At 43.8% G+C, this 22,148-nt stretch overlaps 1 protein-coding gene across 1 annotated transcript in view; it reads right to left on the minus strand.

The window, feature by feature from the left end:
- LY86 (lymphocyte antigen 86) overlaps window positions 1-22,148 on the minus strand; it is a 152,838-nt gene that overhangs the window by 23,028 nt on the left and 107,662 nt on the right. Inside the window, exon 4 of the mRNA XM_086966851.1 lies at window positions 19,788-19,840. Within this exon, the coding sequence (XP_086822977.1) occupies window positions 19,788-19,840 (53 nt within the window). The remainder of the gene's footprint in view (window positions 1-19,787; window positions 19,841-22,148) is intronic.

Consider the following 22,148-nt stretch of genomic DNA (forward strand, 5'->3'; position numbering starts at 1 on the left):
TCGCCCCCTATTCTTACCAGCACTTCCATTGTAACTGAGGCACTGATTACTCCTTCACCTATGCCATGTAAAATCATACGAAATAGGGCTAAGAAAATTACGTTGCATATAAATTATGGCCCACCCCCTAACAAAAAAAGGCGGAAAAGGGGGGATCTACATAAACAAAAGTTGAGTCACTCCGATTTTGGCATAAAGGTCAAGACCATCTCTAGGAGTGATAAGGCTCCAATAGCTGCCCCCGAAGCAACAGGCCCAATGCCAGCATCTTCAGCCTCCACACATATAGTTAGGGAGGCTAGTATTGATATTTCTTCAGCTGACATTGTGCCGCAAGTAGCTCATAATATTATTACACTGGATAGTATTGAGTGTATAATTAGGAGCTATTCCCTAGCAATTATAGAGAGATTAAACAAGGTGGAAGAAAGACTAGGGAAAATAGAGCGGGAATTGGGAAGAAAGGAAGTCCCTATAAGGGCTGCAGCAAACAACGCTGCGCAAACCATTACATTGCCTACTCAACCTATTATATCTGCCCCCAACTCTGTATTGAACCCGATTCCAGCTACCCCGAAACCTCCCCACAATAAAAATAATAACCAACACAATCCACCTCCTATAATGCCGACAAACAGAACCGACCCGACTCCTGCTATTCCTGTTAGCAGACCACCTAAGGGCCTGGGCAATGCATCTCTGGGGATATCAACAAGGGAGGGGGGAAGTATCAGGCACACTCGGGGGATACAAAATAGGGGCCCCCTTCCAGAACTTCCACCGGAAGCAGTGCCTTTCGTGGTAGTTCTCACAGGGGTGCCTGTGCTGGAAGAGAACAAGCGGGAGGGATTTGCCCAGCTGAAGAATAAAATTATTCATTGGCTGAGCATATACAGGCCAATTGCAAGTAACATCAGCGGCAAAATTGTACATGTCCGCCGCCTTCAGTGGTTGGGGGGTAAACCTAAGGATATCGAGGGAGATGTGGTGGTAGTGAATTTTAGAGACCAAAACGCTGTTCATTTTATATTAAATTGGCCTCCTGGTAATGCTAACAACCGCATCATCCCCCGACCATTGACATATTTTTACCCGAGATCCGTGGTGTTCCCACCTCAACACCAACTCCCTCAACTCCCGCAATTACAAGCTTACTCTAACACTTACTCTCCAATCATACAGAACGTCAGGAACCCTCCATATGTGCCTTATTCTGTACCGGTTCCTGATCCCTACGGGTGGAATTTTGTACCTTCTAGGTTCAATACAACCGTCAATAGGAGAATGGACCATTTAAAGCCATTTACGCCATTGGAGACCACAAATAGGTTCGAGATATTTAATGGATTGGATGATTGTGATTGAAGTTTACTGAGTGTAGGGGATGAGGGAAGTGGAATACATACCTTCAGCTCGGAGGGTACTGACAACGGAGTTGATGTGATAGGGATTCCTAGGGACAACACTCTAACTACTGTAACACGTCTAAGTAGTCCGATGGGAAGAACTGAAGCGGAAGCCCTGAGATTGTTTGACAATATTCAGAGGTCCATGGGGTGCAATGATCCCTCGGGTTCTATCACTCTTCACGGGGAAGTTTGTTCACAATATAATCAGGCCCAAATGGAACCCCTTAATGACCATGGGGTGCAGGGATTTCCGGTTATTGTCATGATCATGACACTGGACTTATTTTAGGTTGCCTGGTAAATGGAGATGAGGGACCAAAGTGATAGTTTATCCCCCATGGCACCCCGGATGGCACCTACCAACCCCCTGTTTTTAGATAACCCATTGAATAGGTTTCTGCACCCTACCCACATGGGAACACATATAGCCGGGGAAGCAAGTATTCCAGGAAAAGGATACAAGTTAGTGAGTTGGAATATTGTAGGGTGGTGTACTGAAGATATCCTACTGGATGGCTATGTTGCTTATAACTGTCCGGCCCAGAGTTCCAACATGGGTAGAGCCAGAGGTGGGTTGGTGATTCTGCTGTCAGTGAGTCTCCCGGTGCGAGTTAAAACTCACATGACAGTTGGCTCACATTCACAGGTACTATGGTTGCAGCACAATGGTGGCTGGAATGTTTTAATAATCAACCACTATAATAATGTGTTTAACCATTCCAGTTCTTTAGTGGTCGATGAACTTGATGCCGCAGTTGACAATTTGTGTGGGCAAACCTGTGTTCCCTTTGATATCTTGTGAGGAGGAGATTTTAATATTCATATGTGCTCTTATCCTTTCTTGAGGGTGTGTGGTTTTGGAGGGGAGGACGGGGAGGACCAGGCTCATTTCTCACATTCGGCCTATGGTGATTCACTTAATACCCTTATGCTTAAATTGGATTTGCTGATTTTGTTGCCCAGGAAAGATAATGAGGGTAATCTGGTACCAACCTTTGTGGGAAGGAACTCCGCCACTATCATAGACTACCTCATAGCCTCAGCAAGTATTAACTCCTTGTGTAGCACCCCGGAAGTACTAGATCTGGCCCTTAGTGATCACAATTGTCTTACAACGCATTTGTTTTTGTGGGGGGAGAAGGCCGGAGTGCCACATGGAACAGTGGCGGATTTAATCCCGCATAGACCGAACGGTACTAGGATTAAATGGGGGAGGCATAATGAGGAGCAGCTGTTGGCCAAAATCGTGTCTGCATGTCTCCAGGAGGTGGAATGCTGTCTCGAGCCCAATACAGGCCTGACAGGTATATTAGCTGGGTTTGATACAATTAACAAGATTACGAAAAAGATTCTGACTAGCAACAAGGTAAAGGGACCAGGGGCTCCTAGAGGGTGGTTTAACAGGGCATGTACAAAATCCTTACAAAATTAAAAAAATGCCCTCACTAGTAAACCCAGGGATAGGGAAGCGGTCAGTTCTCTAAGGCGCACTTACAAAATGCACCTGAATCTGAGGAAGCAGGAATTAAGGGAGGAAGCGTGGGATAACATGTCCAAGGCCGTGGAACTCCGGGACACCAAGTTATTTTGGAATACTGTTAATAGCCCATTCCTACATAACGAGGTATACCCTGTACTTTCTGCCCAAGTAAGTGAGGAAAATTGGGTATCCCACTTTTCTAGTATATTTAATCCAGGAGGGACATCACCAGGGAGAGACACTGTTGCTGACTCTGGTCCCCCTACACCGCTTAATATTACAATCGCCGAGGTGGATAATGCCATCCGGTGTAGTAAGGGAGGGAAGGCACCCGGCCCTGATGGGGTCCCCATCGATCTATACAAAGCAGATGTATTGCTATGGAGCCCCCTGTTGACCAAGGTCTTTAACGCTGTTGCTGTGGCCTCTGCACCACAGACCTGGGGAGAGTCGATTATTATCCCAATTTATAAAAAGGGAGATAGGGGCGAGGCCAAGAACTATCGCCCTATTTCTCTTCTCGACTCCTCCATGAAAATAATGAGCAGGGTGTTATTGATTCGCCTGGAGGAATGGGTAGAAGACAATGGCATCCTTGCAGACTCCCAGTTTGGGTTTCGCAAGGGGCTAGGCACTATAGAACAGTGCATCAACCTAGACCTCATTATAGGCAAGTATACGCGTGCCAAACAGGGTTCGTTGTTCTTCTGTTTTGCGGACCTCTCAAGTGTATTCGACTTGGTTGACCATGGTTTACTATGGACAACCTTATTGAATATGGGGGCCCCACCCGAAATTATTCATTTCTTGGCACGTTTGTATAGTAATTTGCCCGCTAAGATCCGCTTTGGGCAAATGGGTGAATGTACCTCTAGTATCCGAGTAGGTTCCGGCATTAGGCAAGGATGTGTTCTCGCCCCCCTTCTTTTCTCTCTTTTTATTAATGCCATAGAGTAGGAATTGCGATCAGTTAGTGCCGATGCTCCGTCTGCTGATGGTTTAGCAATCCCGGTATTGCTTTACGCGGACGACACGGTTCTCTTATCCAGAACCCCGTCGGGCTGCAGAGACTTATGGATACATTTCTGGATTTTATTAATGGGAGAAAACTTAAGATCAACAATTCAAAAACTTTCATCTTGGCTTGTGGAAAGAAAGTAAATAAATTAAGATCATTTTCGTTTAAGGATCAAACGATCCAAGTGGTTGACAAATTCTGCTACCTAGGTATTACTTTTAACAGTGGGGGTATATGGTCTCATGAGATGACCAACGTCAGGGCAAAAATGGGCAAATGTGCATTTGGTATTTTTAAATTTGCATCCAAATTGGGCTCCAGGCGCATATTTGATATGCTGTACATATATCGCCATAGATGTGTAGCTCTGGCCCTCTATGGGTCAGGGGTATGGGGACACTGTAACCATAACTTACTTCAAGTTGGAGAAAACAAATTCATTAAGAAACTCCTCTGCTTACCATCCTCAGTCTCTACCAGCTTGATCCACCAGGAGGTTGGTTTGGAGCATCTATCAGACCTTATTGGCCTTAGACCCCTGCTGGTATGGAGATCTATCTGGCTTAAAGAACAAACCAGCTTTACGAGGAAAATCATTAATGACTGCCTCCACTTGGACAAGTGTAACCTGATTCCCTGGCTCAATTACATTTTTACTTCATTTAAAGATGTCTTTAAGCTGAATGTCCATGAAGACCCTTCCAGTGCCTTGGACATCCCAAAAAAAGAGCTAAAGCTCGTGTATATGAGGGCTAAGGCACAAAAGCGTAGGGCTGCCACTAGCCAGTATTCTACACACCGTTTTTACAATACATATAACCTGGCTGAATCTGGTTTTGCAGAATATCTAAAAATGGTAACTATACGCTCACACCAGTATGTCCTTACTAGACTACGAATGGGGACTGTTCACATGCTTGTTGCTTGTCCACACATTAAGGTATATACCGCAGCCCCATGCCCGTGTGACGGGACCTCAAAGCAGAGCCCTGAGCTCTTTTTATTGATTTGCCCTTATTACCTACAATACCGTATTATCTATTTGAAACCACTTTTTAAAAAATATAAGGTATTTTCTATGAAATCAGCCATGAGCCTTTTATTCGCACTTGATGCACCCGATGTGTGCTTTTTTACTGCTGTATATATTTTAAAATCTGTATCTGTTAGGAAAAGTATGTCCTTTGTAACTTAATGTCCATAAAATGTAATTTGTTAATTGTAAGTTATGTGATGTACTGTATGCACTTTTATGATTATTTTTAAAAAATGATCGAATAAAGTTTTTGAATTGAATTGAATTGTGATCTCTCCCACAAATTAGTTAAACTCTAGAGTTATCTCACCATTAATACTATTCCCTGAGATTTACCGGGCACTTTTACAGCAGATGCCTTAACCCAATCATATATTTTAAAATGTAGACTTTGCAACCAATTAAGCATAACAAATCTACTGCCATGCTTCTCCTTGTTGCCAATTTCTTTGTGGCAGGGCTAAAAAAAAAAATTATTCGTTGAGGCCCAGATTTTGCATCAGGATTGCGACACTTTTTTGGCACCACCCGACGCCAAATCTCATGTGTTAAATCTCATAATGCGCTTAAATGTACACATGATATACCTGATAATCATGTTGTGAGGTTCTGATATCAGATGTCACTTCTTGTGATGTCACTTCCAGTGAGGTCACTTCTTGTAATGTCACATGCAATGTCATGCGTCGTGACCTCGTGTGCTGTGATGGCACGCGTCATGATTTCACTTGCATACTGCCTAACTTGGTTAGTCCCCCCACTTCTTTTTTAGGTCTCGCCTATCCCGTTCTGCAAGAAATGGATAGGGGAGAATTATAGTGGGCAAAATAAGTTCTCAAACCATCGCCGGATTTCAAACAGTTCACGTGAACACAAGCACGCGCTTTTCCCTCGGTCCCGAGCCGCATGCCTCCGAGAGCTTCACTTCAAAGGCATCCACTCCCCCGCCCCCTGCTTCACACTTCACGGCCACCAGGCCGTGTCTCGCATTTCAGCGCTGTGCCTTTCACGAGCACTACTATTCACGCTGCAATTTTTAAAACACTACCTTTTGTGAGCTTCACTTCAAAGGGATCTTCACACTTCCCACTTCACACCGCCCACAATGCAGAGAGCCAGCGCTTCCAGCGTGGCAGTAAAATACCAGTCCTTCGATTGTGCCTCATTGTTGCGTCTGTCATGCTCCTTCCCATGTTGTCTTTCTCACCATTGTTTATTTATTTAACGGACTGCAGGCATTACGAAACGTGCATGAGGCTATTATTTCTAAAAAGAACATGGCTGCAATCGTCTCTGCTTACGCTTTTGTCAGAGTAGGAGTAGGATGTAATCTACGTCCCTTTTGTCAGCTTTACCACTTTCCGGTTCTCTCTGAGTCTGTGTGATCTGTGTGCATACTGCCTAACTTGGTTAGTCCCTCCCCACTTCTTTTTTTAGGACTTGTGCCCTGTTGGCAATTATTGATGCTTCCTCTGCACCACCCTTCCAAACCTTTACTGCTTACTTTTTTTTTTGCAGTTTTATATAGCTCGAATTTGACCCGAAGGTATCAAAGCCTTTACATAAGAACCAGTTGCATCACAGACGGACACATACATTTTTTAGACACGTGGAGATTAAGTGATTTGCCTAGAATCACAGTATGTTTAAGCCTCTTGACAGACTCGAAATTGGTTCCCCAGCTTCAAGGTCGGCCACTCTAGCCGTTAAGTCACATCTCCTCCTTTGTAGCACAGCAACGGAGACAACCTCCGACGTACTCTTCTTGGCCGTGAGTGGGTGTGATATCTTTCACCACCTAAATGTATAGGATTTGTAGCCCTCCTTGAACTTTTGCATCCCCATCACCAGGCTAGCTGCTAGCCCCTTTGTCTACTATTGGCTAATTCAAAAGGGACTTGCTAATGCCGTCTGCCCTTCTTCAAGGTAAACTGCACTTGTGGGGTTTGCTTCCCACCTCCTTCCTTGAGGAAGGAGAAGAGGTCATCATTTCTGGCACCCTTTGTATTTTACAGTAGGGTGTGACCTGTGCCCCTCCGATGGGTTCGGCCTCGTAGTGGCCAGCTGCACCAGCTTCTTTTTGGCATCTAGTCAGTGAGCAAGGGTGCTATCCAAACTGAGGCTGACAAGAAATCAGATTTGCTTCACATTGGGCAATCTGAAAACAAGATGAAAGACAAGGTGTAGAAATCCAGGCTTTAAGAATGAGGGAAAATAAGCTGAAATCCCAATTCGAGCAGATTGAAGTCGTTTAGGGTCAGGGCTCGAGTCGGGGGACCACGTGGGTGGACGGCGTCCCCCCACTTATTTTACTGGGGGGTCGTCGTCCCCCCTGCCAAACAGCTGGACTTCACTCTTTGGCCTCTCAGGGACGACGGGCTCTGCACATTTCTTGACATCACTTCCTATTGTGATGTCACTTCCGGTGACAGCTTCCCCCGACTTCTTTTTTTATAACTTATGCCCTGTTTAGGATGTTTTCCTCAGAGCAGATTGTCTCTCACAGCCATGTTTCTCTTTCAGAAGTGTCTGTCACACCGGACACACCGGATGTAGTAATCAGATGATTCAGGGAGAGAGAGATGCATTGTGACCAATTGTATCTGTAATAATTTGGCTGACAACCATGCATGTGCACACACAAAACACACACTCTCTCGCCAATGAGTTCGACTAATAGTTCTTTCACAACTGCAACCAGCATGTATCTCGACTCTTTCTCACAAAAATTACAAGCACAGCCACTTTCTACCCACAAGGAGGAGCTCCGGTGCTCTACAGGTTTTCTACAATGCGTTTTCATGATATCAAATCATTCATCTAACTAGGTTCGCATATCACTTGCATTCATTACATGACTGACTACACTTATTTATTTTATTTAACACATTTATATGGCACACTAAGACCATGAGGCATTTGCACGCTTTACGCATTCCAAAAGTTTAAACAGCCATTTATAGAGACCTCTGATTAGAATTAGCTGCTGATTCTGTACAGTACTTCAAGGTTCGTTTTCAACCTGCCACAGTCAACCATGTCAAAGGCACATGAAGAGTCAAGAAGAACGAGTAAACAGGTCTCTTTGGTCGAACTATTAACTTTAGGGTAGCAGTTTAAGGAATGAAACCAGAAGGGAGAATGAACTAGCAGACAGCCACACATGCTCACAGGCAACGACTTCAAGTAAATGGTTGCCAACACACCTTACTAACATGCTTTGACGCCTCGTATGGGGTAGTAAGCACTATACAATGTTACCAAGCTAGGGGAAATTCCATACGGGGTGAAAAGTTCAACATTTGTTTCCAAGTTGTTGTTTTCCACAATTAGGGTGAGATCTGGCCATTCTTCGGGGAGTTGGAGAACTAAACCTGAGTCAGTGAAGCACTGGTCAACTCACATAAGGGGGCAGATTTATGAGTTCTGGCGCATCTCTGCAAATCAGCAGGGATGCGCCAGAACTGATGCGTCACGCAATTCCCTCCTTGCGGCACCACAGATGCGCTGCATTTACAATGCGGCGCACCATGGTGCAAGGAAGGGCAGATGCGTGACGCATCTTGTGGTGTACGGGCGGCGCACTGCTGGAGTAGCGTCGCAAGTGCGACGCAACTCCTGCAATGTACAGAGGCCACCCATACATAACGTGGTGCGTCACTCCTTACGCCTGCTTCAAGCAGGCGTAAGGATTTGACGCAACAGCGTCGTAAAACTGACCGTGAAATCTTGTAGATTTCACTGCGACAGTTTTACGGGGCTTTCCTACGAGGGAACGCCCACCCTGCGACAGAACGCCCACATGAAACCTGACACAGGTTCCATGTGGCGCAGGGCTTTACAACGTGACGCATCTGCCTAGATGCGTCACGTTGTAAATAGGTCGCAGGGATGCGCCACATTTCCGCGCCATTGCGTCACGCAACGGCGGCGTAAACGTGGCGCAAGTCCGACATAAATCTGCCCCATGGTGTTTTTAAAAATTGAGACATTTGCTTTAACTTTGATTAAAATAACAGGATAGTCACACTCTCCTTCACTACTATCCACATCAAGCGGTCAGAATGACTGGCTGGTTATAACCCTACCCTCTGGTCAAAAACCTTTAATGTACGAGTTAGGCCCCTAAGGCGTGAAGAGTACAGCACAGACAGTATCAAGTACGCCATGAATGAATAAATTTAAAACCAATAAATGGAACCTCCAGTACATGTGATAAATCAATATAAACCTAAATCTGAATACAATTTGAAATTATGTAATATATCCTCTTTTGTCCCCAACCCAATACCAGGTGATCTGAAGAATTGTGTAGTGCCTGGAAGTAAAAGAGAATAAAAAGTGGTTGTTCGTCTCTTGTGTTCAGTTATTACACAGTGTTTTTATGTAAGGCTCTTAATGGACTCTTTGAGTGGGGTTCCTGTGTGTTGTCTTTATTGATCAAATGAGGAACAGAGCAATTTAGGCTTCACCCTTATATGTCACAGATATGCAATTGCATACTGGTATCTGACATTATATTCAATGTGTGCTTTAAATTCATGGATGTGTGTGGAACATTTAATTGCATTAATGACATGTAATCATTTTATGGATTAGAGATTTTTACATGTATACACACTCATGTTCATTTGAAACATGTGAAAATGTACATTTTATTCACATTTACATTTTACATTTACTATTCAAGTTTCACATGTGCATGTATAATCATGTATTTGGATTCATAATAACTGGTAACTTAACTTAGCCTGTCTACAGCCCTTAATTAAAATGCATTTTTCTTTCCCAGCATATTCTTTCTTTTTTGCAGATGTATTATCATGAGTCTCATTAGTTACAGAAATTCTTATCGTTTGCATTAGACTGCTGATAGTGAGGCACGGAGGAAATAACTTGGCAGTGAACATGGAGAATTAATGGTCGAAGAGGCTTCTGTTCATCATGTACCAGGACTGACAGATGTTCATGGTTTAGAAGTACAGTTCAAGTATGGATGGGAAACTGAAGTGATGTTGCAGATGCATTCAAGTAACTATTTGGTTGGTTCCTGGTGGTGTGAAAGGTGATAAGAAAGTTTCTGAATCTCCTGTTACTTTTAAATTAGAGAGGGACGGACCTCTCTGCTTGCTTTATTCTTGCAAGTCTAAGCTTTATGCTGAACACTTATTTCCCTTTTCCAAAGACTTCTATTTAAGCTGTATCTTGCTGACAAATTTCTATGCTCCCTGAACAGAGACCCTTGGTAGGTAATCCTATATTTGACTTATGTTTAGAGGAGAGAAAGTTAGTTTCTTTATGAAACACCTGTTTGCTTTAATATGTTTCTTCATTGTTGTTGCTATCACAATTCTATATCTCGTTCTATTGTGACTCAACCTACTGAGACATTTAAGCTTATCTGCTGTATTACTGTACCTATTGAACTTATGTTTGGTTTGCCCATATACTGGATTGATTGGTGATCCAAAATGAAACCTCTTAACCATATTTGGTGATTCCTAGTCCTTATTGCGGAGTCACATTGGCTTCACAAGATGGAAAAGTATTGTTGATGTCTTTTCCTTTCAATTGTTCATGTCAAGCAACAAAGGTCCATACGACCAATGGGGAAAAATCCTTGACAAATTTGGTAAGATATTGTTTCGCATGTACCAGTGCGATGTCAAATATGTTTCTCTTACAATGGCCTCTCCCTCAAGAACATAGAATTTTGACATTATGGTCAGAGTGCTGACACATGCCAGAGTCTATATTTGGGCAGTAAGCCCACAATAAAGAATTCGAAATGAAGTTTGCTCTGTACCATGTTCAAGTTCCAAGTCCCCATTGTCACTCGCCAGCATTCGTTTGAAATCGAAAGCCTAGCCAGCTAGAGAATCCAGAAACAAATGTCCATTTGGGCAGGTGATTTAAAAAAAGTACCAAAGTTTAGCAGAGTACCAAAAGTAGCACACCACATTGACTTTTGTGGAGGACAATGGGGAGAAGGACCTGGAACTTGGCAGAAAACCTAACTCCTCCTGTTGGTTGTGACAAACACATGAAAAAGGACTGCTCAGTTGCAAAAAAGAGAATAACGCTTAAAGAGATGCCAGCAGATTTACTTATTCTAAATGGTCCATTATCCTGGTTCCTGCAGCATCAAACGCATAAGGCAAAGCTATCCTCTGTCTGATTAAATGAGTTCACCTCAATTAGTCATATATGTATTGGCAACATGAGCATACTTGCTATAATGCCGGCCCAGTCAGTAGAGCCAATACTTTATTGAATACCCATGTAGAGGTCCCAATGCCAAATTGGAGAATCCAAAATAGTGCAGACTTCCCAGTGCAAATGAAGCAAGTGCTAGTTTTAAGAATCTATTGGCACATTTATGTTTTCTGCAGATTGATAGCGGACAGGAAATGTTGTCCAGTCATGCAGGGGAGATACTGCAGCATCTTTGTTAATTTATACAGGCGAAATGTAGAAATTCCATCTTCAGGGTAGGAGGTGGTGTTTTCCGATTTTCCTATGACTATTTAAAGCATAGTTAAAAAAATGTCCAGACTATTGATCTGCATCTTCATCCACCGTTTCCTGCACTGTGATATCGCTGAGAGGAAAATCCTGGTGATGGAAATAGTTGAACAGACAGGCTTCACCTTCCCACAAACATATATGGGTGGAGCCGCAAGAGTTCAGTGGGTGGAGGCCATGAAGTGTATGGGTGGATTGGTGAACAGGGTCAGGATTATCCCTGCCTAGTACGTCTGTGTAAGGGCATCAGATGAGGAGATGGGGTGGATTGTTGCCTAGTAGAATTAGTTTCCCCATTTCCCTTAGTATACTTCACAAATGGAGGCTGGGGGTGGGCAGTGGAGTAGCATGGGGAGAAGTCCACAGGGGCGGTTGCCCCAGGCACAACATTTGTAGAGGTGCAACATTTAAAAAGAAAATATTGCGCCCCCAAACCTCTGGACCATTAGCACTTCCTGAGCTAACAGTCCACGCACTTCTTGAGCTAACGGTTCATGGGATGAAAGAGCAATCCTTTCTTTTAATAACTTAACTGCAGCCGCAATTCCACCGCGGTGCGGGCATTCTAAAGGGTGGGTGGGGCTGCGACGGCCAATGGTCATTCGCAGCACCAGGGAGGGAGTGCTCCCGTCGGCCGTTGGCCGATGGGAGCACGGAAGGGGTTAAAATGTTGCCCCGTGCGCGGACAAACCATGCTACGCCGCTGAGGGTGGTGTAACAGTTTTTTCAGAATCATACTGTCGAGAGGAGTTGGCCTAATGTCTAGGGCAGTCGACTTCGAATCTGGGGAAGCGGGTTCAAGTCTTAGCAATGAAACTGAACATCTTGTGATTCTGAGCAAATCAGTTAATCTCCCCATGCCTAACAAAAATGAATGTGTGTCCCCATGTAATGCAACTGGTGCTATGAAAAGATCTCTGATACCGATACCGGGTCAAGTTCGCGCTATATAAAACTCAGTTAAAAAAATAATAATCAGTTAATAGACATGCCTTGGGGTAGGACAATCAGACATCCTATAGTCCGTTCTAGCAACTGACTGCTATTTCCATTTGAAAATAGCATTTTGTATAATGGCCTGGTGAGGAAGAATGGTTCGAATTACACCTAGGATGCCTACTTATCTTAACATGAAATGATAATGCTTATCTTGATATCTGAATGTCTTTTTTGATTCAAGCAATAAGTCACTAACATCCCTTTCTGTGTTGCTTTAACACACTTGAAGACACACATTTCTGCAAATCTCAACGCTATTTCATACCCTAGTGTTGCATACTGCAAGGCATCAAACACAATGTTCATCAGGAAATACACTTCAGTAATATCCGCAACCCGAACCATTTTCTCTTGACCAGGCAGCTAAAATAAGGCCTAACTATGCCCTTAGTGCTGAAGTACTGAATCCCATCTGGACTTGAGGGAGCATGCACATTTGCGCATTAATAAAAAAGTACTTGCTGACATTTTCTCCAGAACGATAGAGCACACACTCGTGTCATCAGCTGCAGCTGGTACTTGTATCATACACCCAGCTCCAAACAACACTCAATGAGCTCCAAACACAGGTGTGCTTAAGCTACAAAAGTTTTACCTGAGTGGACAGCTATATTTTCCTCATCCTGTTTCCCTATTTTTAGCTGAAACTATATCTTACTACTAGAAGACTCAGCATCTTTGAGTGATCTGGCAGTGCACTGCTTGTTTGTAGCTTTTTCCCAGCAGAACACAAAACTATACTCAATGTGTCACCCAATCTGTATCTAAATCCATAACTCTGCACATCTTGTAGTGATGGCTTTCTAAGAGACCGGATGGACTGCATCCGCCATGACGTACATTATATTGTTCCAGAACCAGACTGGGATGGTATAGTGAAGTACGAAGGAACACTAGAATAAAGGGGCGCTTGACGATATCAAATAGAGGTATTTTGAATTGGGGTATGTACAGATATGACAAACGCGAAGGACCTCATCAACGCATATTCCGTAGAAGTGAGCGAAATATAGGATTCTACTATTTAAAACCTGGATATCTTTTCATTAGGCATTGTCACTTAAATTATTGCCCTGAAGAAGTTCCTAATGAATAAAACACGTCTCCTGCAAGCAATTGTGAATATTTTGGTTCTTAGAAGAAAAAAATAAAGAGTACTTTGATTGCAGACATGGTCTTATGAACTTTCTTGAGGAATGGATGCTATTTCTGACAGGAGGATAGTACTTTTAGAGGGTGCTAATCAACTCATTTGAAAATGTATTCTAGAGCTCTCCTTTGACTGTTCTGATAACAGGGTTGTGGTGATTAGTTCCACATGATCCTTGCACCTCAAATTGTGCTTCTGGACATACCCACTATATGATGGGTGCGGTTGTGCTGGATACCCCAAACAACTTTTCAGAAACTTGGTGTTGTAACATCTATAACTGATCATGGCTCTTGCCCAGTCCAAAGGCTATGGGGAGATGGTAGTTGACAGTCAATGACTGATTCTCAGTGCACATATACTTTCACCTGTACATCTCGGTAAACGTCTGCTGAATCTTTTGAGGAAAACGCTGAGCTCCCAGTAATAGGGATCAATCACTTTACTTTGAGTGCATGTTATGTGATTTCTTATTTGTAATGCAAGGGACACAGTATGTCTGGTGAATGGTGTACTCCATGAAAATATTGCATGTCACACAATATGATAACCTGCATATCTGTGAAGGGCACCTCAGCTAACCTGTCCTTGCAGATGCCATGGGGGCGTGCACTTCAGAGAACCAATTTCTGAACTGCAATCCACATGCAGACCAGGGAAACAGACTTAACAAATGCATTAAATGAAACTGAGTTGGCTGTATGGGCAGCCCTTTTATGACATTACAATGTTTTGTGTGATCACCCTTAAGATTTTTGCATTAACTCTTTTTGGTGGTTGTAGAAATCTGTGTACCTTACCCTGACTAACCAGTAGTAACGGGCATGTGCACCTCTTTTTAACATGATGAAATTGGTATACTCCTTACTGGCATATTTAACTTGCCTGTAAGTCCCTAGTATATTGCACAAAGTGTACCCTGGTTCTATAAGTTCAATGTTACTAGTGGACTGCAGCACCTATTGTGCCATCCACTACAGTGACAATGCAAAACATGGTCCAGGCCTACCAGTTCAGCCTGGTTGTAGCAGCGTAAAAACTGCAATTTGATCTGTCAAAATACACCCTTTTGACAGGTCAACACATACCTTTTAAATAGTAATAAGGCACGCCTGTGTAGGCCTTGTATCGCACAAGTAAGGGTCCATGGTATTTCAAAGTAGGAGATGAAGCCATTTAATGTTAACAAGCCGTTACATTGACTAGCACCCAAAGGCTATTTTTCACTATGTTATGTTATGTTATGTTAACCTCCATTTATATTGCGCACGGCTTCTCAGAAGTGTCCCGGCACGGAAGCCAAATGGTGGAGACAGAGAGGAGCTGACTCAGCTGGGAGATTACTTGAATAACAAAGTTGTTAACTGTTTTTTTAACAGCCTGAGGTCCCTGATATTTCGAAGTTCAAAGGGCAAGGCGTTCCAAGCCGTGGCTGCTCTAACAGAAAGGGAGTTGCCGCCCATTCTATTCAGGTGATACCTAGGGACAACAGTAAGTCATTGACCTGTAGAGCGTAACTGTCTGGGCAGCACATAGAATGTGAAACGTCTCCTAAGATACTGAGGCTCTGCCTTGTAGAGAGCGCCGTGGGCAAGCGTAAGAGCTTTAAACAAAATACGTTGGTCAACCGGGAGCCAGTGCAGGTCCCGTAGATTCTGCCTTACGCTAAATTTACCAGTATTACCCAATAAAGCTCTAGCGTCACGTTCTGGACAATCCTCAGGTTTTTTATCTGATATGCCGGAAGACCAATGTACAAAGCATTGGCATAGACCAGACGTGATAGGATGAGAGCACGGGTCACCATTTCTTTAGCCACTGTGGGCAATAGGGGCAGAAACATCTTTAGACGTTTCAGTGTGCCAAAGCACACACCGGCTAATTTGTTATTCTGAGACTGAAATCTAAGTTCTTCACTGAACCAGACCCCCACATTTTTCGCAGGGCTTCCCATAGATTTAGGCAAGGGGTAGCCCACCGGCCAGATGTCCTCCCTAAAATGTAGGGGTAAAGATCCATAGAGGAGCATCTCAGATTTCTCCTCGTTGCTTTTCAGTTGGGCCTGAGCTAGCCATTTAAAGACTTCAGCAAGACAGTTTTTGGCAGTGAACGGTGAGAAATCAGTTTTCTTCCACGTATAGAGGAACTGGGTATCATCAGCATAAGCTATGATCTTAGCATCCAGCTCCTCTGCCAAGTAAATTAGGGGCTTCATATAAACATTGAACAAAAAAGGGCTCAACGTTGAGCCCTGAGGGACCCAGCACTCAGACTTCTAGGTGTTGAGGGGAAAGGAGGCAGCCATACTTGTGTTCTATTGGCTAAAATGGATTCAATACACTCCCACACCTGGCCAGAGATGCCGATGTGAGACAACCATGCCAAAAGTTGGCGGTGTGGCACGGTGTCAAACTATGGAAGGTGTAGCTGTACTATGTGGAAAACCAGTATACAGATTGAAATCCCAATACAGTATTTGGGGAATGGGACTAGCTAGACACATAATCAAACAACTATTTTTAATAGTTATTAAAAATCCAATCCAATTCAAAGGTGAAGCTAGATTTTAAATAAATATTAAGGGGAAGAAAGTAACAATTTGAAGTTACCTTTTCCCAACATGACGTTCCAGGAGGCTACTTTGCAATTGCCATCCAATCTATCCCGCCTAGTGATTATCCTTTGAATAGGCATGAAAAAAGTGTAAAAAGACGCTCAGGAGCAAATAATAGGTTGACTGAATGACTCCTCTAAACCTCACAGAATATGCAGTGTGGGGGCTATGGACATCCTTTTTGACACAGCAGTGTCAAATCCTGCTGGAGTGTCACATTCTGCCTGACAGCTCTGTTGGGTTTACATATAATACAGGGGACACAATTTGAAAAGGTGGGAACAAGATGCCAAGATAATTCTTGTGTATCAATTGTCTAGCTGCTACAAAATCCTTGCCGCCCGATTCATCAAACAAAATTGCGCTCGCAAAGGGCCAGATTCTGAGAATCTGGCCCTTTGCGAGTGCGATTTTTGCATTTGGGATTCAGCATCCCAAATGCAAAAATCGCTAATTGCGATCTCGCAATTTTGCGAGGAATTGCATTTAAGGAATCTCAATTTGAGATTCCTTAAATGCAATTCATCATCCAATTTTTTTTAGCAAATTCGCAATTTCTGGCCGCAATTTACCGCGAGGTCAGACCTCGTGGTAAATTGCAAAAACTCAGAAAAATGCATTTAAATGCATTTTTCTGAGTTGCATGTTACACACACACATGTCCTTTGGACATGTGTGTGTGTAAAATCTGTGTAAAATTTCATTTGAGGGGTGCTATCAATCAATCAATCAATCAGTGACACTTATAGAGCGCGCTACATACCCGTAGGGTCTCAAGGCGCTGGGGGAGGGGGGGTGCCGCTACTGCTCGAACAGCCAGGTCTTCAGCTTCTTCCTGAAGGAGAGGTGGTCTTGGGTCAGGCGCAGGTCGGCCGGGAGGGAGTTCCAGGTCTTGGCGGCCAGGTAGGAGAAGGACCTTCCTCCTGTAGTCGCTCTTCGGATGCGGGGGACGGCGGCGAGGGCATGGTTGGCTGATCGGAGGTGGCGTTTGGGAGCGTAGAAGTTGATCCGGCTGTTGAGGTAGCTCGGGCCTTGGTCATGTAGGGCTTTGTGTGCGTGGGTGAGGAGGCGGAAGGTGATTCTTTTGTTGACGGGGAGCCAGTGAAGGTCTCTCAGATGTCCGGAGATGTGGCTGGTTCGTGGGAAGTCGAGGATGAGTCTGGCTGAGGCGTTCTGGATCCGCTGGAGTCTCTTCTGGAGCTTGGCGGTGGTGCCGGCGTAGAGGGCGTTGCCGTAGTCCAGTCGGCTGGTGACGAGGGCCTGGGTGACGGTCTTCCTGGTCTCGGTGAGGATCCACCAGAAGATCTTCCGTAGCATGCGTAGGATGTTGAAGCACGCCGAGGAGACGTTGTTGACTTGCCTGGTCATGGAGAGGGAGGAGTCCAGGATGAAGCCCAGGTTGCGTGCATGGTCTGTCGGTTTGGGTGCGGTGCCCAGGGCGGGAGGCCACCAGGAGTCGTCCCAGGCGGAGGGTGAAGAGCCCAGGATGAGGACCTCCGTCTTGTCAGAGTTCAGTTTCAGGCGGTTGGTCGTCATCCACTCGGCTACCTCTTTCATCCCTTCGTGTAGGTTGGCTCTGGCGGTGGCGGGGTCGTTGGTCAGGGAGAGGATCAGCTGGGTGTCGTCGGCGTAGGAGATTATGCTGAGGTTGTGTTGGCGTGTCCTTTGGACACCCCTGGCACCCTTCAAATCGCTATCTTATTTGCGATTAGCAAATTGCTAATCGCAAATAAGGAATACTCCCCATTCATTCCTATGGGCCTTTTGGCCCATAGGAATGAATGGCGAGTTATTCCTTATTTGCGATTAGCAATTTGCTAATCGCAAATAAGGAATATGTAGGAATCGCATTTCTTTATGCAATTTCTACATGAATCCCATTTTGCGAGTCCTTAATAGCGATTCGCTATGAATCGCTATTAGGGGCTCGCAAAACGGGAGAATGATGAATCAGGCTGATAGTTTGTTTGACCAGACGACTGTCTGAAGGTTTATTTGATTTTGGTGTTAGATGTGGGAGTATTACCATAGTACACTCCACATATACACTCCAAGCTATCAGAGATCACGTTTAGTGTGGCTGAAAACGTTTGCCATTTTGCAAATGCCCAAAGTGGATATGATTGCCCCCAGGAGCTTTAACCCCATTGGTTAGGGTATGTCCAGGAGTCATTCCCACCCACAAGCTTGTGGCATCTCCAAGCACTGACTACAGAACACTACTGGACCTGAGGTTGAACAGAAGAGCAGGGGACCTGCTGGCCATGGCCTTAGAGAAGCCCTACAGGGCTGGACCTGCTTCTTATTCTATTCAGGACATAGAAGTGGACTGCAAGGGTCATACAGCCGACCTCCTTTTAAAGCTACAGGGATACAAGATATTTAACTTTCCTGCAACTGCCCAGATGACGGTTGGCAACTGGATTGGGCTAGCCTCTGCCTTACACCCATGTGGGTCTCTAAGAGTCTCCTCTGTGGTCTTAGGAGACTTTAGAAGTGTAGTCCTGTGGGAGATTGGGACTTATGGACTACTTCCGAAGGTAAAAGCTTTGTACAGGATGAACCAGGTTGGTGTATCTGTGCTCCATCACAGTCAGTCTCAAATTGCTCCTAGGTTCTAGACTACCATGACCATAGACAATCTATTGCAATATGTCGTTTTTGGAGCTATTTCAACGGAAAACTTCAAAATGTCATATCGCTGGTTCTCCTTATTAGATTTTTTACATGTCAGTGTCATTTTGTTTTCTACAATTTACTCAATTTTTCTAGTTTGGGATTTTTATTGTTTTGCTGTTTGAATTTATTTCTGTTGTGGTACCGCATAAATACTTTACACATGGCCCTAAATTCCACAGCTACCAGGAGGTTGAGCTTGGGTTAATTGAGTGATATTCAGGGGTTACCCTCACAAGGGTTGAGATTATTCCTTGAGGTGGGCAATCACCCACCCCAAAAAATAATAAAATGTATTATATCCTTGTTCCAAGGGTTACCGATAAGCAGCTCAACCACACTTGGGATGTTTAGCTCATTCTATCCCAATGTACATCTGGTTGACCTTTTGATGATCCCTTCTCCGTTGAATGCAGAAGCCTGGCAGGCCTGACTTTCCCAGATCAGATGCACGCAAACAAGAGCTTGGGAGACAGGAGCAAACAAAATTATGGTTTTTACTTGAAGCGCAGACATAGCTGTTAGTTGCCAGATATGAATTTACTTGCATTTGTTCAGAACTGTGATAAGGAAAAGTGATGAAATGTTGTGAGTGATGTGGTGTTTGCTCTTAGTCCAACAATGCATCCCTCTTCATAGTCCTGACACTTTGTAAATAGCTAGACTAGTTGTTGCCTGCAACTGCGATTTGCCTTCAGTAATTCCTGCAGGAATCTTCAATTGAGTCCCTCATGGTTTTAGAGACAGTACCTGTGGAGGCACAGTTGCTGTTAAGTGAAACGGCGACTAATACAACTGTTAACTAAACAACTGTTACAAGTAAGAGTACGTGTTTGGGTTTATTTACAAAATGTTTTGTGAATATATAGCGAAACCTCACCTGTGGCAATTCTTTAATTCCGAGTTGTTGAGGTCCGTCATAAAGAAACAGTTCTGAAATGACAACAACCATAATATTGCTTACAATAGTTTGAGCAATTATACAAGATATTTTTAATACTGGTGGAGCTGTTTAAAAGACAGCAAAGATCATTTCACGATTCACCAATGCCATGTTTAATCCAGCTGTATAGATAACAATGGTAGAAATCAATCTTATGTAGAATACAACAACAACAACAACAAACGCATTAAAGACTCCTGGGTCGAAGAGGCATGGTAAAAGATGGAAAAGTGAATTACATGTAAACCTAAGGGCTTTTTTCAAGCCCTTGCACCGTCGATGTGTCACTTTTATTATAAGAAAAACTGACGTACCGGCGGCGCAAGGGGCTTGTAATGGGTGTTTATTCTCTCTAAATACACAAACAGAATTTCTCTATTTTCGTGTGAAATTGCAGAACATATATTTCCGCTTTGTGCACATGCTCAAGAGGTGGACAAATCTCTCCATACCAGTGATGAGGACCTGTCTAGAACCTCTAGGGAAACGTTGGAATTGTGAAAAAAGTTTCCGGAGAAGAAACGTTGTGTTAATGTGAACGGTTGTGCATTAAAAGGGGAGAAGTACAAATCAGATTTAGCCAGATAAAGAAGTGTTGTCACCTTGGCAAAATCCTAGGTCCATCTGCATCTTGAAATGCTGGAACTCTTACATTTGAAGAAATTAGAGGATATTATGGAAAGGTGTTTGACTTCATCTTTTAGGATTTTATTACACCCATCCTGGAGATTCAAGTGTCTGACGGAAGGTACACGGTTGTCACACTCAGCAATTTACAGTTTAGGTGAAGAGTCCTCCCTGACATCCTACAGAACTGGTCCTGACTGGCCTGCACGGTAGAGTCTTGTGTGGACAGAGGGACAGCTGAAGCAGATGTGGGTAGCTCCACAGTCTTGGTCAGACTAGAGTAACTGGATTTATTATTACTTTGCCCTACTTGTACTTGGAGATCAACCTTGTAAGTACAGAGATCAGCAGAAAGCATGGAGAAATGTCTTTGACTGGTTTATTAAAAGCAGACAAAAGGGCAAATCTTTGCCCTAACCCGCCGCACTGTTGCTATCGCCACTCTGGCAACCGTCATTTTACACCTTCACATTTTTAGCCAATCTTTTCCATCATCATCTCTGTTAAATTAATTTCTCCACAAGTTTTCATTCTGTATATCACTCCACACACGGGATAATTGTGCAGTTTTCAAGCTTCTAGTGCAAATGCTGTGCCCATCCGGACCTCTTGCAAAAACACGACAGATGCAGGGGGTTCTTCCAAAACAGCGTTTTATTAAACCAATGCATTTCGAGCATCAAGTGCTCTTCGTCAGGGTACGCTGGAATTAATACAAACATATGTCCATTAACATCTTTGAAATACTAAATGTGTTACATAGTCATAAACATACATTAACATTATTGCATTCTTCATAACTATTTCTGTGACTTCACTTCCTATACCTGCATGTTAAATCAATACCATATACATAGCAGTTGGTCAACCTTCTGATTCATCATCATCTATAGCGTAAACAAAACCCTTTTGACCCAAAATATCTCTCAGGTTTCCCCTCCCTGTTTCTGTTGGACTTGTGATAATTGCAAAGCTATTGCTCTGAGCGTTCCATGCTGTGGTGCTACTGTTAGACTGCAATACCCATGTTCACCAGTTCGTTCTACGGAGGCACATATTATCTCCTTTGAGTGCCCTGCTTTTGCTCTAACCTATTAAGCTGTCTTCTAGCGTGCAAACGTGGATACTTGGCTAACAACATATTTCACACCTTAAACTAATCCCGCTTTAACCCGCGCTGCGCGCAGTGGCAAAACCGTTTGCATTGTGCCTTGTACTAATCACGGTCACTCTCCCGACTGTGTACCCATCATTCTTCCCTCCAGCTTAATCCCTCAGTGCAACTAACATACTCTCCTCGATGATATATTCGTGCCCCCGTCTTAACATCGATATGCTTTGATATAGCTGCCGTACCTGTCTCAGGTATTCTCGCCGCTTCAATCACCAACTACATATTTGTAACGGCCCTGGGAAACCGCCCTTATTTAAATCCCTCCTTAATTGATCCACTCCTCTTGATACCGCCTCTAAATGCTATTCAGCCATGGGGGCGGTGCTCATTGGTGTTCATATTCGTACCAAACTGCATTACCCATAATTCAACATGCCGACATTTCTAAAAAATGGTTATTTACTCCACATAACATTGCGCCGTATAGGTCTCTATTATAGTCACAATATGCACAAAATAAATGTTGCTTTCCAGTGTTAGTAGTCCCGTTAAAACTC

Source organism: Lissotriton vulgaris, chromosome 4_1 (genome assembly GCF_964263255.1).
Source record: "Lissotriton vulgaris chromosome 4_1, aLisVul1.2, whole genome shotgun sequence".
In the NCBI taxonomy this organism is placed as follows: Eukaryota; Metazoa; Chordata; class Amphibia; order Caudata; family Salamandridae; genus Lissotriton; species Lissotriton vulgaris.